The following is a 24,273-nucleotide window of genomic DNA, read 5'->3' on the forward strand; positions in this document are numbered from 1 at the left end:
AACAGTATAGATCACTTTTTTTCAGTTAGCGTTCTGTTCTTCAAATCATTTTGTTAGTTTCCGGGTTTTGGTCAACCAGTTCCAACCCTTGCTTTAAAGTACTTTATTTATAGATTTAAAATATTCTCATTCTGTGTAAGCATTTCTCATGTTTGACAGAAATCATTGACACATTGTTGGTTAGGTTTTTTTGTTTATTTATTTGAAATTGTTGAAGATATATAAAATAATGCAATATGTTCATCAATATATTTACAATTCTATTTCTTCATATACAGTACTCATCAAATACAATATACATAATATTACAGTACAAATCTGGTATATCACATTTCAAACAATAAATAGTGCAATATAGTACTTTGGTGTTTTGGTACTCTTATTTGTGTCAGCTAGCCACAGATTTCACAATCATACTCAATACATCTCTCTCAGCCACATGTCATACAAAGAGTAGTTCAACATCAAACATGCATCCAATTCTATGTGGTGCTATTGAACCGGAGTGTGGAGGGATGGGTGTCGTCTGGCATACTGGCTAGCCCAGCTCCAATACATCCTGGCTGAGAGGCAGGACAGAGGGTGGGCCATGGAGAGAGGGTGGGCTGGGGGGCAGCACCAGCACGGCACCCTCCTGGGCCTGTTGAGGGGGTAATAGGATGCGTGCAGGGCATACGGGAGCTGTCCTGTCACCCTGCGGATCCTGCGGCGAGCTCGGCGGCGATGGTAGTCCCCATTGGAGAAGTCTTGGAAGTTAGCGGGGTGGATGGCCCAGAAATGGCCTTTACCATTGTCACTCCGACCAGCCTTCACAAAGCATTCGTTCAGAGACAGGTTGTGTCTGACGCTGTTCCTCCAGTTCTTATCCTATAGGACAACAATAATGTTCACATATGAGACATGAAGAATAAAGGTGATTCATGAACTAAGTGTTGTATGTGGCCCTGGAACAGAAATGATCCAACATCATCCTTGTACTCAATTATTAGAAACCAAAAATGGCATTCCCTCATGGCTGAATCCCCCTTGCATTTATTTCATTGGTGCCAGGCCATGTAAAAGGGCCATAGTGACGTTTGGTTATGGTTGTTTGAGTTGACTGACAGACGAAACCACCACGTTCACCTTGTTTAATTCCCCTAATCCCATGAGGTAAACCTGTTGTTACACCTGTTAAAGAGCTAGTTTTAGTTCTTAACCCGTTGCGGCTATCAACAGAATTACCTGCAGCCTTTAGGTTACTCAGTTAGACCTTCCATGCAACAACATAATCAGCTGAGCCAGGTTCATGCATACAGTAATGCTACCCATTACTGTGCCAGATCACCCTTTTTCAACAGTTCACAATGGGAATATAGTGAAAAGAGAAAACGCCAGATATACTTTTTTCACGCTCTTTATTTTAAGATGCTGTCTTTTGACTACAGTGGAGGATGTGCGTAATGAATAGTACTTTAGGTTTTTGGAAACTTTCCACACACTAGTCATTTCTTGATCAGGTTTTTCTCATGAGTATCTAATGTTATGCAGTTAAATTGATTAGAATTACAGAATATTGCCAATACAGAGAGCTGGCAATGTAAATTCCAATTCAATTCAGTCTGTGTTTGAAGTGAATTGAAATAGAATTTCAAGAATCAAAAACAATCTGCTTTAAAAATAAATGGCACTCTTTTCAATTCCTGAATTGGAATGTATCTCCTGAATTGAAATTAAACTGATCCCAACCCTAGTTCAGACAAATATTCCACTTGGAATGAACCCTGAATTGAATCACTTGGACATACCTTGCTCTTGAAGTAGGGGTAGCTATCCATGATCCAGTGATAGATGTCACACAACAACAGCTTCTTCTCCTCTGATGCAAGTATGGCCATAGAGATAAGGGCGATGTAGGACTGGGTGGGCTTGCCCCGTGGACTGTCTGTAGTGGTCGCCTCTTGATCTTCTTTCACTTTAACCTCCTCCTCCTCTTCATCCTCCTCCTCTGACCCCTCTTCTCCTTCGGGCCCCTTCTCAGGGCTCCCAAGTTCGATACTTTCCCTCTCTGAGAGGATGTCAGGACTCCGCTCCTCCACTGGACTATGAGAGGTCTGCTCTGCTGGGGGACTCTTTGCCTCCTCTCTCATGCTCTTACTGTCCTTGTTGTATAGCAGGTAGTCTATGGTGAAGCGTAGTCCCAAGCGCTCCCGGCCAGTGTTGCAGCTGCTTCTGTCCTCCATGGGCCTTCTTGGACTTTTAAGGCAGTTGCTAACACTTTAAATGTAGATTACCTATTTCCACCACAATACAATCCTCAGATTCTTCACAGATGTTTTTGTTGCTCAGTTTCCCAGTGCTGGTCTATGACACTGCTGTGCATCAAGTAAGATGCCTCTCTTCAATGTACTTTGGGCTAAGTAAGTTAATGACTGCAGTCTCTTTGGTCACAAGATCAAGTTAGGACAATTAAATGGGATAGTCCCAATTTACCCTGATTGTTTGGTAACTCAACTCAATGTGATGCCAAAGCCTGTATAGGTTAAGGACAATCAAACGTGTTATACCACATTGATCTGATAGAAGAAGAAGAAAATGAAGAAATTTTTTTATTTATGCAGTGTTATTTCCTTCCTCAAATGTATCTTGTGAAAACTAGATCAGAATGGATCAGAGTTGTGATGGTACCACTATTTAAACGTCCGTAAATGTATCCCTCACAGTGAGGGGCAATAGAGACAGGAGAAGCAGAGGGAGGGGGTCTAATCAAGGCCGATTAATTTTATTAAACCACAGCAAATCTTTGTAATTATGGGAGATTAAACACTGATTTAGTACGACATGGTGTTCAGAGGGTGCTTCAGCAGCACCAAAAGGCATTTAAACAGCATTATCCCTACTTAAATGGGTTTGGACGGAGGATGCTCCGTATAGTGCACATTATCAGAGTTACTGTAAGAGATTCTGTTATAAAACAGTAATACATTTATCATAAATTAGGTACTACAATCAAAAAAAACATCCCTCCAGCATGATGCTGCCACCTCCATGCTTTACCGTAGGGATGGGGCAAGGTTTCCTCCAGAAGTGAAGCTTGGCATTCAGGCCTTGTTTTCATCAGACCAAAGACATGGGCTGTCATGTGCCTTTTATCCGAGGAGTGGCTTCCGACCAGCCACTCTACCATAAAGGCCTGATTGGTGGAGTGCTTCTGAGATGGTTGTCCTTCTGGAAGGTTCTCCCATCTCCACAGAGGAAATCTGGAGCTCTGTCAGAGAGACATCGGGTTCTTGGTTACCTCCCTGACCAAGGCCATTCTCCCCTGATTGCTCTGAATACTTATGTAAATAATGTATTTCTGTATTTTATTTGTTATAAATTAGCAAACCTTTCTAAAAACCTGTTTTCACTTTGTCATTAATGGGATTGATGAGGGAAAAATAATTTAATCCATTTTAGAATAAGGCTGTAACATAACAAAATGTGGAATACTTTCTAAATGCACTGTACAGGCTGAGACTGAGGAGAAGTTGCATGTATGTAATTATAGACAAGTTGAGTGACGAACAGCCAACCAAAATGTTGGAATTTATAAGCAGAAACGTATCTAAATCAGACAAAAGAAATCCTGCACCCCCTGTCAAAATAGTTTTTGGCATTTTCTATAGCCTGTTAACGGGTTAGGGTTGGGTGCTGGCATATATTATTCATATTTTTTTCAGGGGGGTGCTGCAGCACCATCAGCACCCCTAATTTCCACGGCTATGTGAAAAGATGTGGATTCGTTCATGCTTAAGTATAAAGGCTTAGATATGTCAGCATGTTGACACATACCCTTTCCAGAGTTAGAATATTCTACAAATACAGTGTCTTCAGAAAGTATTCATACCCCTTGACTTATTCCACATTTTGTTGTCTTACAGCCTGAATTCAAAATGGATGAAAATGTATTCTCAACCATCTACACACAATTACCCATAATGACAAAGTGAAAACATGTTTTTAGAAAAATGAAATAAATAAATATGTTATTTACATATTCACGCCCCTGAGTTAATACTTTGTAGAAACTCCTTTGGTAGCAGTTACAGAGTCTTTCTGGGTAAGTCTCTAATAGCTTTCCAGGCGTGGATTGTGCAACATTTGCCCGTTATTCTTTTCAAGATTCTTCAAGATCTTTCAAATTGGTTGTTGGCCATTAATAGAAAACCATTTTCAGATTTTGGAATTGATTTTCAGGTAGATTTAAGTCAAAACAGTAACTCGGCCACTCAGGAACATTCACTGTCTTCTTGGTAAGCAACTCCAGTGTAGATTTTGGCTTTGTGTTTTAGCATACCCATAAGATGTTGCAGCCATCATTATACTTGAAAGTATGGAGAGTGGTACTCAGTAATATGTTGTATTGGATTTTTCCTAAACATAACACTTTGTATTCAGGATTTTGCTTTACCACATTTTTTGTAATGTTACTTTAGTGCCTTGTTGCAAACAGGATGCCTGCATGTTTTGTATTAATTTTATTCTATACAGGACTCCTTCTTTTCACTCCGTGTCAATTTAAAAAAACATTTTTATTTCACCTTTATTTAACCACGTAGGCCGGTTGAGAACAAGTTCTCACAACTGTGACCTGGCCAAGATAAAGAAAAGCAGTGTGACAAAAACAACAACACAGAGTTACACATGGGACGAACAAACGTACAGTCAAAAACACAATAGAAAAATATAAGTAAGATTAGGGAGGTAAGGCAATAAATTGTCCACAGTGGCAAAATAATTACAATTTAGCATTAACACTGGAGTGATAGATGTGCAGATGATGATGTGCAAGTAGAGATACTGGGGTGCAAAAGAGCAAAAATAAACAACAATTTGTGGAATGAGGTAGTTGGGTGGGCTATTTACAGATGGGCTGTGTACAGGTGCAGTGATTGGTAAGCTGCTCTGACAGGTGATGCTTAAAGTTAGTGAGGGAGATATAAGTCTCCAGCTTCAGTGATTTTTGCAATTCGTGCCAGTCATTGGCAGCAGAGAACTGGAAGGAAAGGCGGCCAAATGAGGAGTTGGCTTTGGGTGTGACCAGTGAAATATACCTGCTGGAGTGCGTGCTACGGGTGGGTGTTGCTATGGTGACCAGTGAGCTGAGATAAGGCGGGGCTTTACCTAGAAAATACTTATATATGACCTGGAGCCAGTGGGTTTGGCGACGAATATGAAGCGAGGCCCAGCCAACAAGAGCATACAGGTCGCAGTGGTGAGTAGTATATGGGGCTTTGGTGACAAAACGGATGGCACCGTGATAATCAAATCAAATCAAAGTTTATTTGTCAAGTGCGCTGAATACAACAGGTAGACCTTACAGTGAAATGCTTACTTAAAGGCTCTAACCAATAGTGCAAAAAAGGTATTAGGTGAACAATAGGTAGGTAAAGAAATAAAACAACAGTAAAAAGACAGGCTATATACAGTAGCAAGGCTATAAAAGTAGCGAGGCTACATACAGACACCGGTTAGTCAGGCTGGTTGAGGTAGTATGTACATGTAGAGATGTTTAAAGTGACTATGCATATATGATAAACAGAGAGTAGCAGTAGCATAAAAGAGGTGTTGGTGGGTGGTGGGACACAATGCAGATAGCCTGGTTAGCCAATGTGCGGGAGCACTGGTTGGTCGGCCCAATTGAGGTAGTATGTACATGAATGCATATTTAAAGTGACTATGCATATATGATAACGACAACAGACCGCAGATAGTGTCCCACAAATTGGCCACGTTTCTACAGGTGAATGGCAGACAGCACATCAGGTCTGCACCGTGTCATCTATCTACCAACAAGCTGGCACAGAGGCTTGTACAGACCATGAAACATGCCTTAAAAGCATCTCAGGGTCAAGGGACACATCACCAATGTCTGCACAGCTTCCTGCTATCCTACAGGAACACGCCACATTCACACACCAAGGCTTCGCTTGCATCGCTTCTCCCGAAGAGAGAGCTACACACAAGCTTTGACCTACTCAAACCGTGGGAATGCAAAGGAGACAGTACGACGTTAACAGGAGAGCCAAGTCAAACGTTGTGAACTGAGAGCAAAGGACATTGCTTTTAATTTTGGAGAAACTGTCTTAGCTAGGAACTACCCCAGAGGACCAAAGTGGGTTCCTGCTACAGTCATTGCTCAGACTGGTTCTGTGTCCTACTGTACACTATCCAGACTGAAGAGGACGTCATCTGGAAAAGGCACACATATCAGTTACTGTTGAGTAAAGCCACACTGACAGAACCACCAGAGTGGTCCAGAACTGTTACTGGGTGACACCCTGACCCAGCAGTCATCACCTAGGGCAGTGTTCCCGAACTCCAGTCCTCGAGTACCCCGAACAGTACACATTTTCGCTGTAACCCTGGACAAACTCATCAAGGGCTTGATAATGGCGCCGGAGGAGATGGCTGCCGTTTTACCGTCCCCTAACCAATTGTGCTATTGTGTGTGTTTCTTTCACATTATTTGTAACTTAATTTGTACATAATGTTTCTGCCACCGTCTCTTATGACTGAAAAGAGCTTCTAGATATCAGGACAGCAATTGCTCACCTTGTACTGGAAGATCATTTTTTCTTTAACGAGTCGAACGCAAAGGATTTACTTCAGACACCCGACAAGGCCCTCATCCCTGTCATTCTCAGGAGAAAGAGATAGAGATATTTGGACGTAGGTCAGGGTGCCTTGTAAGGATCCGAAGGTGAGTGGGTAATCTGCCTTTACCATCAGTCCTATTAGCCAACGTACAATCATTGGATAACAAAACAGACGATCTATGATCACGTATATCCTACCAACGGGCCATTAAAAACTGTATTATCTTATGTTTCACTGAGTCATGGCTGAACAACGACATGAATAACATAAAGCTTGCGGCTTTTAAGTTGCACCGGCAAGATAGAACAGCCACCTCTGGTAAGACAAGGGGTGGCGGTCTGAGTATATTTGTAAAAAAAACTGCTGGTGCACAAAATCTAATAGTGTGGAAGTCTCAAGGTTTTGCTCTCCTGAGGTGGATCACACTATTTACCAAGAGAGTTTCATCTATATTCTTCGTAGGTGTCTATTTTCCACCACTAACTGATGTTGGCACTAAGACTGCATTCAATGAGCTGTATACGGCCATAAGCAAACAGGAAAACACTCACCCAGAGGCGGCACTCCTAGTGGCCGGGGACTTTAATGCAGGGAAAGTTTAATCCATATTACCTCATTTCTATCAGCATGTTAAATGTGCAACCAAAGGGAAAAAACTATAGTCCATCTTTACTCCACACACAGAGACACATACAAAGCTTTCCCTAGCCCTCCATTTGGCAAATCTGACCATAATTATATCCTCCTGATTCCTGCTTACAAGCTAAAACTAAAGCAGGAAGCACCAGTGACTCGGTCAATGAAGAAGTGGTCAGATGAAGCAGATGTTACGCTACAGGACTGTTTTGCTAGCACAGACTGGAATATGTTCCAGGGATTATTCTGATGGCATTGAGGAGTACACCACATCAGTCACTGGCTTCATCACAGATGACGTTGTCCCCACAGTGACTGTATGTACCCCAACCAGAAGCCAAGGAATACAGGCAACATCCGCACTGAGCTAAAAGCTAGAGCTGTCGTTTTCAAGGAGCGGGACTCTAACCCGGAAGCTAAAAATAAATCCCGCTATGCCCTCAGACAAACTATCAAACAGGCAAAGCGTCAATACAGGACTAAGATCGAATCGTACTACACCAGCGCCGACGCTCGTCGGATGTGGCAGGGCTTGCAAACTATTACAGACTACAAAGGAAAGCACAGCCGCGAGCTGCCCAGTGACACGCGCCTACCAGATGATAGAAATGACTTCTACGCTCGCTTTGAGGCAAGCAACACTGATGAGAGCATCAAATGTACGGATGACAGTGTGATTATGCTCTCCGTAGCGGATGAGAGTAAAACCTTTAAACAGGTCGACATTCGCAAGACAGATTACCAGGATGTGAACTCCGAGCATGCGCTGACCAAGAGGCAAGTGTCTTCACTGACAACCTGTCCCTGACTAAGTCTGTAATACCAAAATTTTTCAAGCAGACCGTCATAGTCCCTGTGCCCAAGAACACTAAGGTAACCTGCCCTTAATGACTACCGACCCATAGCACTCACGTCTGTAGCCACGAAGTGCTTTGAAAGGCTGGTCATGGCTCACATCAACACCATAGTCCCAGAAACCCTAGACCCACTCCAATTTGCATACCTCCCCAACAGATCCACAGATGATGCCATCTCTATTGCACTCCACACTGCCCTTTCACACCTGTACAAAAGGAACACTTATGTGAGAATGCTGTTCATTGACTACAGCTCAGTGTTCAACACCAGGGTGCCCACAAAGCTTATCACTAAGCTAAGGACCCTGGGACTAAACACCTCCCTATGCAACTGGATCCTGGAATTCCTGACGGGCCGCCCCCAGGTGGTAAGGGCAGGCAACAGCACATCCACCACGCTGATCCTCAAAACTGTGGCCTCTCAGGGGTGCGTGCTCAATCCCCTCCTGTACTCCCTGTTCACTCATGACTGCATGGCCAGGCACAACTTCAACACCATCATTAAGTTTGCACAACAGTGGTAGGCCTGATCACCAACGATGAGACAGCCTATTGGGAGGAGGTCAGAGACCTGGCCGTGGGGTGCCAGGATAACAAACTCTCCCTCAATGTAATCAAGACAAAGGGGCTGTAGTGGAGCAGGTTGAGAGCTTCAAGTTCCTTGGTGTCCACATCACCAACAAACTATCATGGTCCAAACACACCAAGACAGTCGTGAAGAGGGCACGACAAAACCTATTCCCCCTCAGGAGACTAAAAAGATTTGGCACGGGTCCTCAGAAACTCAAAAAGTTCTACCTCTGTACCATCGAGAGCATCCTGATTGGTTGCATCATTGCCTGGTATGGCAATTGCTTGGCCTCCGACCGCAAGGCACTACAGAGGGTAGTGCGTACGGCCCAGTACATCACTGGGGCCAAGCTTCCTGCCATCCAGGCAATGTCAGAGGAAGGCCCTAAAAATTGTCAAAGACTCCAGTTGCCATAGTCATACTGTTCTCTCTGCTACCGCACGGCAAGCGGTACTGGAGCGTCAAGTCAAGGACCAAAAGGCTTTTTGACAGCTTCTTCCCCCAAGCCATAAGACTCTTGAACTGCTGATCAAATGGCGACCCAGACTTATTTGCATTGCCCCCCCTCCCCTTTTACGCTGCTGTTACTCTCTGTTTATCATCTATGCATAGTCACTTTAATTCTACCTACATGTACATATTACCTCTATGACCTCAACTAACCTGTGCCCTCGCACATTGACTCTGTACCAGTACTCCCTGTATATAGCCTCTATTACTATTATTTTACTGCTGCTCTTTAATTTTTATATATATATATATATTTTAAATTATATCTATTTTACTTAACACTTATTTTTCTTTAAACTACATTGTTGGTAAAAGGCTTGTAAGTAAGCATTTCAATGTAAGGTTGTATTTGGCGCATCTGATTAATACCATTTGATTTGATTTGATTTGATGAGTAGTTGACAAGTTGAATCAGGTGTGCTTGTCCAGGGTCACAATACAAACGTGTACTGTTAGGGGTACTCAAGGACCTGGATTGGGAAACACTGACCTACAGTTGAGGCTCACAGTCACTTTCTCAGGACACTGACTCAGCCGTACCCAAACAAGACTGTGACACAGGATACGCACATGCCTACAGCTGTGTCAACGCCACAGTCTAAAGACATTGTTGTTAAGAGTCAGGTTGACTGTCATTACCTTATGAAAGATAGGCAGGCACTAGAGGTTTTCACGGTTTCAACAGACACAAAATACTGAGATCCGAACCGGGACCCGAACAGGTCTGGGCCATGAATTCAGACTTTTGTCTCAGACCTGGTCGGATATAATTTCCACAGTCTCAGGTATGTGCAATTAAAATTGATTTACCGATTGGAACCGATTGGACCTGTCCTCTGTTAATTTAGTGTTTATGTGATGAGAATATGTGAGCTTGTTATCTGTGACAGCCAATTGCAACTTAATAAAACGTATAGCTTGTGTCCAGCTGAAACTGGTTCTGGCTGCTACCTCACGTGTGCCTGCTGCTGAGAAGAGAGAGAGCGAGTAAAATGAGCCTTGGCCTCGGCTACTTTCATTTAAGTGATGAAAGTTAGAGCAGAAACAGTATAGTAAAAAGTAGAGTGAAAAGAAGCCAACAAGGGAAATGTCCTCTGGGAAAAGTTTAAATATTTTAGTGGAGAAAGATGAAAAGAACGTTGTTGTGGCCAAATAGACTGTGTGTAAATCATTATTCAGATTTGATGCAATCTTCTAACTTTCATTTATTTATTTTTGTATTTATTAGAAATTGTGTAGTCATTATTATTATTGTAAATTGTTATTATTATTATTATTATTGTAGGCCTATGTAATAATCTGAACCAGTTCTTGAAATAGCCAATGCAATAAGTATTTTCTTTCATTTTGTTGAGACATTTTTGTTGGCTAAATTACAGTACCAGTAAAAAGTTTGGACACACCTACTCATTCAAGGGTTTTTCTTAATTGGTACAATTTTCTACATTGTAGAATAATAGTGAAGACATCAAAACTATGAAATAACACATATGGAATCATGTAGTAACCAAAAAAGTGTTAAACAAATCGAAATATATTTGTTATTTTTGATTATTCAAAGCCACCCTTTTGCCTTGATGACAGCTTTGCACACTCTTGGCTTTCTCTCAACCAGTTTAATGAAGAATGCTTTTCCAACAGTCTTGAAGGAGTTCCCACATATGCTGAGCACTTGTTGGCTGCTTTTTCTTCACTCTGCAGTCCACTCTGCATTTCCAAACCATCTCAATTGGGTTAAGGATCCACCCCTTTTTTTCAATTTTGACATACCCTTTTATTCAATTTTGAGATACCCAAATCTAACTGCCTGTAGCTCAGGCCCTGAAGCAAGGATATGCATTTTCTTGATAACATTTGAAAGGAAACACTTTGAAGTTTGTGGAAATGTGAAAGGAATGTAGGATAATATAACACATTAGATCTGGTAAAAGATAATACAAAGAAAAAACAACCTTTTTTGTATTGTTTTTTGCACAATCATCTTTGAAATGTAAGTAAAAGGGCATAATTAATTATTCTAGCCCAGTCTCAATTTAGACTTTGGCTACTAGATGGCAGCCCTGTATGTGCAACGTTTTAGAGTGATCCAGCGAGATCTTGCGTATCTATTCAAAATGTTGTATCAATTCTGCCCAAATGTGTTTATTCATACATTTCATAACTGTGCACTCTTCTCAAAAATAGCATGGTATTCTTTCACTCTAATAGCTACTGTAAATTGGACAGAGCAGTTAGATTAACAATAATTTAAGCTTTCTGCCCATATCAGATATGTCTATGTCATGGGAATTGTTTTGTTTCTTACAACCTCATGCTAATCACATTAGCCTACATTAGCTCAACCGTCCCGCAGACGGGACACCGATCCTGAAGAAGATTTATTAAGGTCAGGTGATTGTTGAGGCCAAGTCATCTGATGCAGCACTCCATCACTCTCCATGGTCAAATAGCCCTTACACAGCTTGGAGGTGTGTTGGGTCATTGTCCTGTTGAAAAACAAATGATAGTCCCACTAAGTGCAAACCAGTTGGGATGGCGTATCGCTGAAGAATGCTATGGTATCCATGCTGGTTAAGTGTGCCTTGAATTCTAAATAAATCACTGACAGTGTCATCAGCAAGCAATCCCACACCATCACACCTCCTCCATGCTTTATGGTGGGAACCTGATTAGGACTCATCAGACCAAAGGACAGATTTCCACCGTCTAATGTCCATTGCTCGTGTTTCTTGGCCTAGGAACGTCTCTTCTTGTTATTGATGTCTTTTAGTAGTGGTTTCTTTGCAGCAATTTGACCATGAAGGCCTAATTCACGCAGTCTCCTCTGAACAGTTAATGTTGAGATGTGTCTGTTACTTGAACTCTGTGAGGTGCAATCTGAGGTGTAGTTAATTGCCGATTTCTGAGGCTGGAAACTCTAATGAATTTATCCTCTGCAGCAGAGGTAACTCTGTGTCTTCCTTTCAAATCAAATCAAATCAAATTTTATTGGTCACATACACATGGTTAGCAGATGTTATTGCGAGTGTAGCGAAATGCTTATGTGGCGGTCCTCTGAGAGCCAGTTTCATCATAGTGCTTGATGGTTTTTGCAACTGCACTTGAAGAAACTTTCAAAGTTCTTGAAATGTTCCAGATTGACTGACCTTCATGTTTTAAAATAATGGTGGACTGTGGTTTCTCTTTGCTTATTTGAGTTGTTCTTGCCATAATGTGGACTTGGTCTTTTTCCAAATAGGGCTATCTTCTGTATACCACCCATACCTTGTCACAACACAACTGATTAGCTCAAACGCATTAAGAAGAAAGACATCCCACAAATAAACTTTTAACGAGGCACACCTGTTAATTTAAATGCCTTCCAGATGACTGCGTCATGAAGCTGGTTGAGAGAATGCCAAGGGTGTGCAAAGCTGTCAAGGCAAAGGGTGGCTACTTTGAAGCATCTCAAATATAAAATATATTTTGATTTGTTTAATAATTTTTTGATTACTAGATGATTCCATTTGCGTTATTTCATAGTTTTGATGTCTTCACTATTATTCTACAATGTAGAAAGTATAAAAAATATAGAAAAACCCTTGACTGAGTAGGGCAAAAGTCCAACCTTTTGACTGGTACTGTATGTTGAGTTGAGCACGTTCCAGATAAATGGTTGAACTGAATTCCTGTATCCTGTCTCCTGTCTCGTCATTGTTGAATTGATTAAAGATGTGGTTATGAAATCTTTGAGAAATAACAGTGAACAAACAACAGGCACAATTCCGATATAAAAAATGTTTTCTCAAAGATTCAGGAATGTCACATGCACAGATCAGTACACTTGTAACAACTTAAGCATTATGAAACTTCTATTTGATCAAATACTCTATTTCTAATCTATAAAAATAGCAATTCCCTTTTATCTTGACCAAATTTGACACTCTCATTGCCCCCCATACAAAAACCCTCCCTCGGTCTGCTTAGCGCTTTTTTTGAACTAGGACAGATTTGGAGCGGAGTCGACCCTCTCGCCTCTGTCTCTCTGGTTGTAGTTACTGTAATAGAACAAGGTGGGGCATGCAAACCGTTTTACACCAATGATGTGTATAATGTATACACTGAGTCGGCAAACATTAAGAACACCTGCTCTTTCCATTAAATAGACTGACCTGGTGAATCCAGGTGAAAGCTATGATGCCTTATTGATGTCACTTGTCAAATCCACTGCAATCAGTGTTTAAATAATTATTTTTAATCCTTGAGACATGGATTGTGAATGTGTGCCATTCAAAGTGGAAATGTGCAAGACAAAATATTTAAGTGCCTTTGAACTGGATATGGTAGTAGGTGCCTGTCTCACTGGTTTGTGTCAAGAACTGACCATCCTACCGATACTCAATTTCGGCGATATCATTTACAAAATAGCCCCCAACACTCTACTCAACAAATTGGATGCAGTCTATCACAGTGCCATCCGTTTTGTCACCAAAGCCCCATATAATACCCACCCCTGCAACCTGTACGCTCTCGTTGGCTGGCCCTCGCTTCACACTCATCGCCAAACCCACTGGCTTCAGGTCATCTACAAGTCTCTGATAGGTAAGGCCCCGCCTTATCTCAGCTTACTGGTCACCATAGCAGCACCCACCCGTAGCACGCGCTCCAGCAGGTATATCTCTCTAGTCACCCCCAAAGCCAATTCCTCCTTTGGCCGCCTTTCCTTCCAGTACTCTGCTGCCAATGACTGGAATGAATTGCAAAAATCACTGAAGCTGGAGACTCTTACCTCCCTCACTAGCTTTAAGGACCAGCTGTCTGAGCAGCTCACAGATCACTGCACCTGTACATAGCCCATCTGTAAATAGCCCATCCAACTACCTCATCCCCATACTGTATTTATTTATTAATCTTGCTCCTTTGCACCCCTGTATCTCTACTTGCACATACATCTTCTGCACATCAATCACTCCAGTGTCTAATTGCTATATTGTAATTACTTCACCACCATGGCCTATTTATTGCCTTACCTCCCTTTTCTTACCTCATTTGCACACACTGTATATAGAGTTTCTTCAACTGTATTATTGACTGTATGTTTTGTTTATTCCATGTGTAACTCTGTGTTGTTGTTTGTGTCGAACTGCTTTGCTTTATTCTTGGCCAGGTCGCAGTTGTAAATGAGAACTTGTTCTCAACTTGCCTACCTGGCTAAATAAAGGTGAAATAAAAGCTGCAGAGTTTTTCACACTCAACAGTTTCTCGTGAGTGCCAAAGGACATCCAGCCAACTTGACACAACAGTGGGAAGCATTGGAGTCAACATGGAACAGCTTCCCTGTGGAACACTTTCGACACCTTGTAGAGTCCATGTCCAGACGAATTGGGGCTGTTCAAGAATGAGAGGAATGAACCACCGGTGGACTATATTGCCCTCGTCTGTCCAAGTTGAAGAACTACTACTACAGCCTGCCTACACCATCCAAGTAGCCTGAATGAGACATGTGATAAAATGTATCATTAAATAGAGATTATTCCATAATAAAAAGATACTGAAGATATTTATGTCATTGTCAAGAGGACATACACCTCTATTTTAATTTACAATAACTTAAGCCAACACTGTTTGATTATAATATGGAGCTGATATTTCACACAACTGGAGGTTTTGTAAGACACTGACTGTCCTGTGAATATCATTTTTGCTCAAATTTGTATGTGTGCAAGCAAACAATTTATGATAAAGCACACAGGAATGGTATTAAAGTAGGCCTACATAGAGCAGAGCTGGGACAATATATATTGTTCCAATTATCTGTTACTTATCACAGTTAATATGCAAACTTGAGGTGAAAGTCAAATCATGCAAAGATTATATATTAAAGTTTATATTATTCTTTCATTTGATTTTAAACATGAATGGTTTTGGTTTACGATCTCTGTTCTTCAGCACAAATCAAGAAGTTTGAAAATCCAGAAATGGATTACCAGGGGAGGGTGTGAAATCAAGAGAAAATAATTAACACAGGACTGCTCTTATTCATTGGACTGCATTTTTAAATCGAGAAGCATGTATAACCTCTCTTCCAATGTGACTTCAGTGCACTACATCTGTGTACTGCATCTTGACTTGGCTCCCTGTGAATATTTAGATTATTGTTCAAAATAGATAAAGAGTTTATTCGATATCCAATGGTTCGTTGCATTTCCCGAAGCGGAATATTTCACTCGGACAGGAGTTGATTGGGCCATGCGCTCCTCCCCATTTAACAGGTCATGCGTTCCTCTTGTTTTGAATTTGAATTATTTTCACAATGCATATCCTCTTTGATTCGATAGTATAAAACTCAGCAAACTCCAGAGTTCAGCTACTTAGTGGATGGTTATGTTTTCTTATAAGTGAGGCCTTACATAGATGGGAGGCCTGTCTCTGAGTGTTTAAAAAAAAGTTTAACTGTCACTTTAAAACAATGATGACACGCCTACTTTCAACGTACTCCTTGAAGCTCGTAGTGTGGTTGCGCTGTGATTGGAAGCAGAGAAGCGTCGAGCAGCGAGCGTCCCGTCTGCTTCTCACTGGTGAAGGACTACCTTTCGGCTCTGCCTCTCGCGGGGCTGCTGTACAAAGATGGCGGGCGAACTGGTGGAAGCGATGGTAAGCAGAGATCCGCTCGACCGGGTTGATAGGAAAGGGCCTGCGTGGGAGATGGCCGGTTAGTATGGGAAACTGTAAAGGTTTCCCATGAATACTGTATAAAAGGGTTTAACTTAGTGAAGGTTGATAAATTGGTAGTTATATTGAAACTGGTTTCTCTTCGCCGCTAAGTGCGTCTAGCTAACGTTAGCTAGCAGGGACATGGAAAATGAATGATGAGGCCATAAAAACACTCGCCAGCAGGGAGTCAGTGCGAAATTGTATCATTGAATGTTTATGCGAGAGATTGCATTCAACATTCGGTCCATCCACTGGCACTTTGACTTGTCAATGGACGTATTTTCACTGTTGGGATAACAACAAAGCAAGTGGAGGTAACGTTAGCTTACCCACTAGCCTAGCTTCTTGTCAGACAAGGCAATTGTCAATGCCGCTGTCCACCTCTACACGCTGCAAGCCTGATACACGAGTTGTAGAAATGCACCTGAATTAATGAGATTGATGTAATTTAGTTTGCAAGACTTTTATAACTACACTGAACAAAAATATAAACGCAACAAATATTAGACTGAGTTACAGTTCATATAGGAAATCAGTCAATTGAAATCAATTAATAAAGCCTAATCTATGGATTTCACATGACTGGGAATACAGATTAATCTGTCAGTCACAGATACCTTAAAAAAAAGGTAGGGTCGTGGATCAGAACCTGTCTGTGTCTGGTGTGACAACCGTTTGCCTCATACAGAACGACACATCTTCACATATAGTTGTTCAGGCTGTGGAAAGTTGTCCCACTACTCTTCAATGGCTCTGCGAAGTTGCTGGATATTGGCGGGAACTGGAACACGCTGTCGATTCAGAGCATTCCAAACATGCACAATGGGTGAGATACCTGGTGAGTATGCAGGCCATCGAAAAACTGGGACATTTTTCAGCTTCAAGGAATTATGTACAGATCGTTGTGACATGGGGCTGTGCATTTCGTGCTGAAACGAGGTGATGGCGGCAGATGAATTTCACGACAATGGGCCTCAGGATCTCATCATGGTATCTCTGTGCATTCAAATAGACAACGAACAATTGCGTTCTATCAATGGCTATCTTATGCCAGCCCATACCATAACCCCACCGCCACCATGGACACTGTTCACAATGTTGACATCAGCAAACCGCTCACCCACAAGATGCCATACACTGTCTGCCATCTGTCTGGTACAGTTGAAACTTGGATTCATCCGTGAAGTGAATACTTCTCCAGCGTGCCAGTGGCCGTCGAAGGTGAGCGTTTGCCCACAACTCTGTTACAACACCAAAATGCAGTCATGTCAAGACCCAGGTGAGGACGACAAGCACGGAGATGAGCTTCCCTGAGACTGTTTCTGACACTTTGTGCCGAAATTCTTCAGTTGTGCAAACCCACCGTTTCATCAACTGTGTGGTGGCGTGTCTCAGATGATCCTGCAGGTGAAGAAGCCAGATGTGGAGATTCTGGGCTGGCGTTTCATGTGGTATGTGGTTGTGAGGCCGGTTATTTTTTTATTTAACTAGGCAAGTCACACAACACTACATAAAGAGAGAGTCCTAAGACAACAACCTAGCATGGCAGAAGCACATGAAAACACAGCATGTTAGCAACACATAACAACATGGCAGCAGCACAAAACATGGTACAAACATGATTGGGCACAGACAACAGCACAAAGGGCAAGAAGGTAGAGACAACAATGCATCACGCGAAGCAGCCACAACAGTCAGTAAGTGTCCACGATTGAGTCTTTGAATGAAGAGATGGAGATAAAAACAGTGGAGGGTTTTTTTGCAGCTCGTCCAAGCCTCTAGCTGCAGCGAACTGAAAAGAGGAGCAACCCAGGTTAGATGTACCACCATTGGATGCGATTTATGATAGAGAAATTAACATTCAAAATTCAAAGGGCACTCTCACATCTGAGCTGTCTTTTTTTTTTTAAGGTGCATGGTAACAGTTGAATAAGATGAGGGGGAAAAATAAGAAACCCACACTTCTCTTGATAGTATCACTTCTCTTTAATAGGCTTTACGTATCGGCCTCAAGGCCTTCGTCAGAGCTTTTGAGTAATAAAAAAAAATGTCGACATGGCTCCACCCACATCTGTTCCATGCATCAAATGGGGTTAGAGTCGAGGGAAAATAAGTAAGCGTTACAATGTGCATTTGATAAATATTAAAATAGTGTGACGTCAGAGTAATCTGAAATGTGGGCATTAATTGATCAAATTTACAATGTAACATACATTGGCATTTCATCATTAAAAACATTCTCTTTGGCTCAGAGTATTATTTATGTCACCTCCCCTGTCTGATATCTTGACCTTCTCAATGCCACAAAATCTGACGGTAGAAATGTCATATTTTTGGTCATTTAAAATCTACTGGGACTGTATAATCCCTGTCGTTTCTCCTGATTTTTTATTTATATTCACAAATTCTCTGTTAGAGAGAACGAGAGGTTTTACCTACATAACACAATCCACATGGACATTTAATCATGTAGATAACATGGGTGGTGGAGCACGTATTGTCATTTATTGGGAACCGTTTTGAACATGAATGAATGCTCCCATTTCAGATTACTCTGTATTGCGCTGTACCCAATGATTTATGAAAACTTGCTTGATGGGTTGACGTCCTCATTGTGGTTTTACAGATGTTTTTAATATGTTTTATGTACACCCTTTTATTAGAATATTTATGAAATTCACAATGTTATATTTGGTAACACTTATTTTCCCTCGACTCGAACCACATTCGATGGATGTGAGTAAAGCTGTCTACATAAGGGTGCAAAAAAAAAAAAAAAAAGACTGGAAAAAAAATCACAAGCTCTGGCGAAGGCCTTGGGGCTGATACATAAAGCTTATTAAAGAGCACTGATGCTATCAAGATTAGTGTGCGGGTTTATTTTTTTTCTCTCAAAGAAGTAAACAATAAATTCTCTGGCAACAGCTCTGGTGGACATTCCTGCAGTCAGCATGCCAATTACATGCTCCCTCAACATGAGACATCTGTGGTGTTGGACAAAACTGCAAATTTTTTGTGGCCTTTAATTGTCCCCAGCACAAGGTGCACCTGTGTAATCATGCTGTTTAATCAGCTTCTTGATATGCACACCTGTCAGGTGGATGGATTATCTTGGCAAAGGAGAAATGCTCACTAACAGAGATGTGCACAAAATTTGAGAAGTATTTTCTGTGTATGTAACATTTATGGGATCTTTCATTTCAGCTCATGAAACATGGGACCAACACTTTACATGTTGCATCTATTTTTGTTCAGTGTAGATAGTGACTAGCTAGCTACATGCATTGATGGGTCTTCAAATGCACCGACGGTGTTGTGTCCTACACTACTTAAAGGGGGGACCAGTCTAGGTTTTGTTTGTAGGAAAAATATTCTATGCATGGTGTTAGGAACAGAAGGGGCTCATGGGTCATGCTACTGAATTCTAGATGGGAGGGAGGAAAATATTACTTGAAGCAAGTGCACAGACACTATATTTACACAAGTATATGTGGACACCTTCAAATTAGTGGATTCAGCTATTATTTCAGCCACACCCATTGCTGCCTGGTGTATAAAGTCAAGCACACATCCATGCAATCTCTATAGACAAACATTTGCATTAGAATGACACCATCACACTTTCCAACAAGTCAGTAAGTAACTTTCTGCCCGGTCAACTGTGAGTGGTGTCATTGTGAGGCGACAACGGCTCAGCCGCGAAGTGGTAGGCCACACAAGCTCACAGAACGGGACCGCCAAGTGCTCTAGAGCGTAAAAATGGTTTGCCTCTGGAAGAAACGTCTGCACACAAACTGTTCGTCGGGAGCTTAATGAAATGGGTTTCCATGGCCAAACAGCTGCACACAAGCCTAAGATCAACATGTGCAATGCCAAGTGTCGGCTGGAGTGGTGTAAAGCTAGCCTCCATTGGACTCTGGAGCAGTGAAAACATGTTCTCTGGAGTGATCAGGCTAGGCCCCAGTGAAGGGAAATCTTAACGCTACGGCATACAATGACTTTCTAGATGGTTCTGTGCTTCCAACCTTGTGGCAACAGTTTTGGGGAAGGCCCTTTCCTATTTCAGCATGACAATGCCCCCATGCACAAAGTGAGGTCCATACAGAAATGGATTGTCGATCGGTGTGGAAGAATTTGACTGGCCTGCACAGAACCCTGACCTCAACCCCATCGAACACCTTTGGTATGAATTGGAATGCCGACTGAGCCAGGCCTAATCGCACAACCTCACTAATGCTCTTGTGGCTTAATGGAATCAAGTGCCGGCAGCAGCAATGTTCCAACGTCTAGTGGAAAGCCTTCCCAGAAGAGTGGAGGCTGTTTATAGCAGCAAAGGGGGGGACCAACTCCATATTAATGCCCATGATTTTGGAATGAGATGTTTGACGAGCAGGTGTCTACATACTTCTGGTCATGTGTATTTCAATTTAGCATTAATCATTTGAATTGACATGCTGAGTGTTAATTTCTTTATACCAGGTAATTATATAGATAGGTCTGTGCACAGCTCTTCAAATCAAATGTTATTGGTCAAATACACATATTTAGCAGATGTTATTGCGGGTATAGCAAAATGCTTGTGTTTACAGACCGATTATTTTACTTATAATTCACTATATCACAATTCCAGTGGGTCACAAGTTTACATACACTTAAGTTGACTGTGCCTTTAAACAGCTTGGAAATTCCAGAAAATGATGTCATGGCTTTAGAAGCTTCTGATAGGCGAATTGACATCATTTGAGTCAATTGGAGATGTACCTGTGGATGTATTTCAAGGCCTACCTTCAAACTCAGTGCCTCTTTGCTTGACATCATGGGAAAATTAAAAGAAATCAGCCAAGACCTCAGGAAAAAAAAATTGTAGACCTCCACAAGTCTGGTTCATCCTTGGGAGCAATTTCCAAATGCCTGAAGGTACCACGTTCATCTGTACAAACAATAGTACGCAAGTAACAACACCATGGGACCACTCAACTGTCATATTGCTCAGGAAGGAGATGCGTTGTGTCTCCTAGAGATGAACGTACTTTGGTGCGAAAAATGCAAATCAATCCCAGAACAGCAAAGGACCTTGTGAAGATGCTGGAGAAAAACGGTACAAAAGTATCTATATCCACAGTAAAACGAGTCCAATAGACAACCTGAAAGGCCGCTCAGCAAGGAAGAAGCCACTGTTCCAAAACCGCCATTAAAAGAAGTCAGCCTACGGTTTGCAACTGCACATGGGGACAAAGATCGTACTTTTTGGAGAAATGTCCCCTGGTCTGATGAAACAAAAATACAACTGTTTGGCCATAAGGGCCATCATTATGTTTGGAGGAGAAAGGGGAATGCTTGCAAGCTGAAGAACACCATCCCAACCTTGAAGCATGGGGGTGGCAGCATCATGTTGTGGGGGTGCTTTGCTGAAGGAGGGACTGGTGCACTTCACAAAATAAATGGCATCATGAGGAAAGAAAATTGTGGATATATTGAAGCAACATCTCAAGACATCAATCAGGAAGTTAAAGCTTGATTGCCAATGGGTCTTCCAAATGGACAATGACCCCAAGCATACTTCCAAAGTTGTGGCAAAATGGCTTAAGGACAACAAAGTCAAGGTATTGGAGTGGGCATCACAAAGCTCTGACCTCAAACCTATAGAATATTTGTGGGCAGAACTAAAAAAGCTTGTTTGACCCAACTTAATGTGGGAAGCCTGTGGAAGGCTACCCAAAATGTTTGACCCAATTTAAACAATTTTAAAGGCAATGCTACCTAATTGAGTGTTTGTAAACTTCTGACCCACTGGGAATGTGATGAAAGAAATAAAAGCTGAAATAAATCATTCTCACTACTATTATTGTGTGAAATGTCATTCTTAAAATAAAGTTGTGATCCTAACTGACCTAAGACAGGACATTTTTACTAGGATTAAATGTCAGGAATTGTGAAACACCTGAGCCAAATACATTTAAACTCAGTTTATGTAAACTTCTGACTTCAACTCTCCTATCTATATTGTGTGTGTGTGTGTGTGTGTGTGTGTGTGTGTGTGTGTGTGTGTGTGTAATATATACTGGATACAGTTCCTTTTATTTATATATATTTTTGTTGCCTCCTGGGCCCAAGGGCTTCAGCCCCGGTAAACCCCTGCATTAAGCCAGTCCTGCCCCTGGCATCTACTACCATACCCCTTTCAAAGGCACTTAAATATTATCTTGCCCATTCACCCTCTGAATGGCCACATACACAATCCATGTCTCAAGGCTTAAAAATCCTTCTTTAACCTTTTACTGCAGTTGGCTAAATCAGGACATTTTTACTATGATTAAATGTCAGGAATTGTGAAACTGAGTTTCATTGTATTTGGCTATGTAAAACTTCAACTGTACATATGACATGAGTAAAACATTATTAAAGTGTCTGATTTCATGTACATAGGGCAGCAGCCTCTTAACGTGCAGGGTTGAGTAACTAGTTTAGGCTACCTTTTTTAAGTTATTGGCACTTGCCTAGCTCAAGGAATCAAGATGGTAATCCAAAACTTCCCCTCTTCCTATCACTCTCTCCTTTGTGTCTTCCCTTCAGAACATGGTGAAGAGTTTCCGGGTGTCTGACCTGCAGACGCTGCTGGCCTCCATGGGCCGCAGTAAGAGTGGTCTAAAGCATGATCTGGTGGGACGGGCGCTGAGGCTGGTGCAAACAGAGTACAGCCCAGAGCTGCTGAAGAACGTGCGGCAGCTGTACGAGTCACGCTTCCCCAAGGCGTCGGGTTGGCTGGCTGCTCGGCGCCCGGAGGGGGTTCCGGTGGCCTACTCCTCCCTCAGCTCGTCCCCCACAGGCACTCAGGGCGCAGACTACCTCAACGGCATCCCCAAGCTGTCCTCCACACCTGCGGCTGAGGTCAAGCTGGTGTCGCTGCCCTTCTACCAAACTCTGGAGACGCTGTTGCCGCCAACAGAGCTAAGTGAGTGATTTTTGTCAGTGAAATGTGGAGAGCTTTCGGTCTAGTCAAGTCCTTGTAGAGAGGCCAAAAAGTTCCTGGTCAGCTCTTATGGTCAGTAAAAAAAACTGTCCCGCCTTTGGAAAGTATTCAGACCCCATGACTTTTTCCACATTTTATATTACAGCCTTATTCTAAAATGTGTTAAATACATACAAAATCCTCATCAATCTACACACAATACCCCATAATGACAAGTGAAAAAAGGTCTAGAAATTTTTGCAAATACCTTTTTGGATTTACATACAGTGGGGAGAACAAGTATTTGATACACTGCTGATTTTGCAGGTATTCCTACTTACAAAACATGTAGAGGTCTGTAATTTTTTATCATAGGTACACTTCAACCGTGAGAGACGGAATCTAAAACAAAAATCCAGAAAATCACATTGTATGATTTTTAAGTAATTAATTTGCATTTTATTGCATGACATAAGTATTTGATCACCTACCAACCAGTAAGAATTCTGGCTCTCACAGACCTGTTTTTCTTTAAGAAGCCCTCCTGTTCTCCACTCATTACCTGTATAAAAGACACCTGTCCAGACACTCAATCAAACAGACACCAACCTCTCCACAATGGCCAAGACCAGAGAGCTGTGTAAGGACATCAGGGATAAAATTGTAGACCTGCACAAGGCTGGGATGGGCTACAGGACAATAGGCAAGCAGCTTGGTGAGAAGGCAACAACTGTTGGCGCAATTATTAGAAAATGGAAGAAGTTCAAGATGACGGTCAATCACCCTCGGTCACCCTCGATCACCCTCGGGCTTCCATCCTTCTCTCTGCTACCTGGGCTCGAACCAGGAACACATCGACAGCAGCCACCCTCGAAGCAGCGTTACCCATGCGGAGCAAGGGGAACAACTACTCCAAGTCTCAGAGCAAGTGACTTTTGAAACGCTATTAGAGCGCACCCCGCTAACTAGCTAGCCATTTCACATTGGTTACACCAGCCTAATCTCGGGAGTTGATAGGCTTGAAGTCATAAACAGCTCAATGCTTGAAGCACAACGAAGAGCTGCTGGCAAAACGCACAAAAGTGTTTGAATGAATGCTTACGAGCCTGCTGGTGCCTACCATCGCTCAGTCAGACTGCTCTATCAAATCATAGACTTAATTATAACATAATAATACACAGAAATACGGTCGAATCAGGAAACTATCATTTCGAAAACAAAACGTTTATTCTTTCATTGAAATATGGAACTGTTCTGTATTTTATCTATTGGATTGCATCCCCAAGTCTAAATATTGCTCTTACATTGCACTACCTTCAATGTAATGTCATAATTACGTAAAATTCTGGCAAATTAGTTCGCAATGAGCCAGTCTGCCCAAACTGTTGCATTATGATTATGATTGATTGTTTTTTTATATGATAAGTTTGATGCTA

The 24,273-nt window shown here is 41.9% G+C and overlaps 2 protein-coding genes across 2 annotated transcripts in view; one reads left to right on the plus strand and one right to left on the minus strand.

Annotated features, from left to right (window-relative positions):
• Positions 1–231: 231 nt before the first annotated feature.
• Positions 232–2,435, minus strand: foxq2 (forkhead box Q2). The gene is made up of 2 exons (XM_020499646.2): positions 1,788–2,435; positions 232–867 (listed from the first exon to the last, which is right to left on the minus strand). Exons 1-2 carry the CDS (start codon positions 2,220–2,222, stop codon positions 493–495), a joined length of 810 nt encoding a protein of 269 aa, XP_020355235.1. The 5' UTR covers positions 2,223–2,435; the 3' UTR covers positions 232–492.
• Positions 2,436–15,658: 13,223 nt separating this feature from the next.
• LOC109902504 (E3 SUMO-protein ligase PIAS4-A-like) overlaps positions 15,659–24,273 on the plus strand; it is a 31,069-nt gene continuing 22,454 nt past the window's right edge. The window contains exons 1-2 of the mRNA XM_020498904.2: positions 15,659–15,828; positions 22,462–22,840. Coding sequence (XP_020354493.1) covers positions 15,802–15,828; positions 22,462–22,840 — 406 coding nt within the window. The 5' untranslated portion in view covers positions 15,659–15,801. The remainder of the gene's footprint in view (positions 15,829–22,461; positions 22,841–24,273) is intronic.

This window comes from Oncorhynchus kisutch, linkage group LG13 (assembly GCF_002021735.2).
Source record: "Oncorhynchus kisutch isolate 150728-3 linkage group LG13, Okis_V2, whole genome shotgun sequence".
In the NCBI taxonomy this organism is placed as follows: domain Eukaryota; kingdom Metazoa; phylum Chordata; class Actinopteri; order Salmoniformes; family Salmonidae; genus Oncorhynchus; species Oncorhynchus kisutch.

Bases quoted from the DNA above. Each gene is read 5' to 3' on its own strand.
- foxq2 (XM_020499646.2), bottom strand. From the start codon at position 2,222: ATGGAGGACAGAAGCAGCTGCAACACTGGCCGGGAGCGCTTGGGACTA. The intron at 868-1,787 runs GTATGTCCAAGT...GTTGTCCTATAG, and splicing joins ACCCCTACTTCAAGAGCAAG to GATAAGAACTGGAGGAACAG.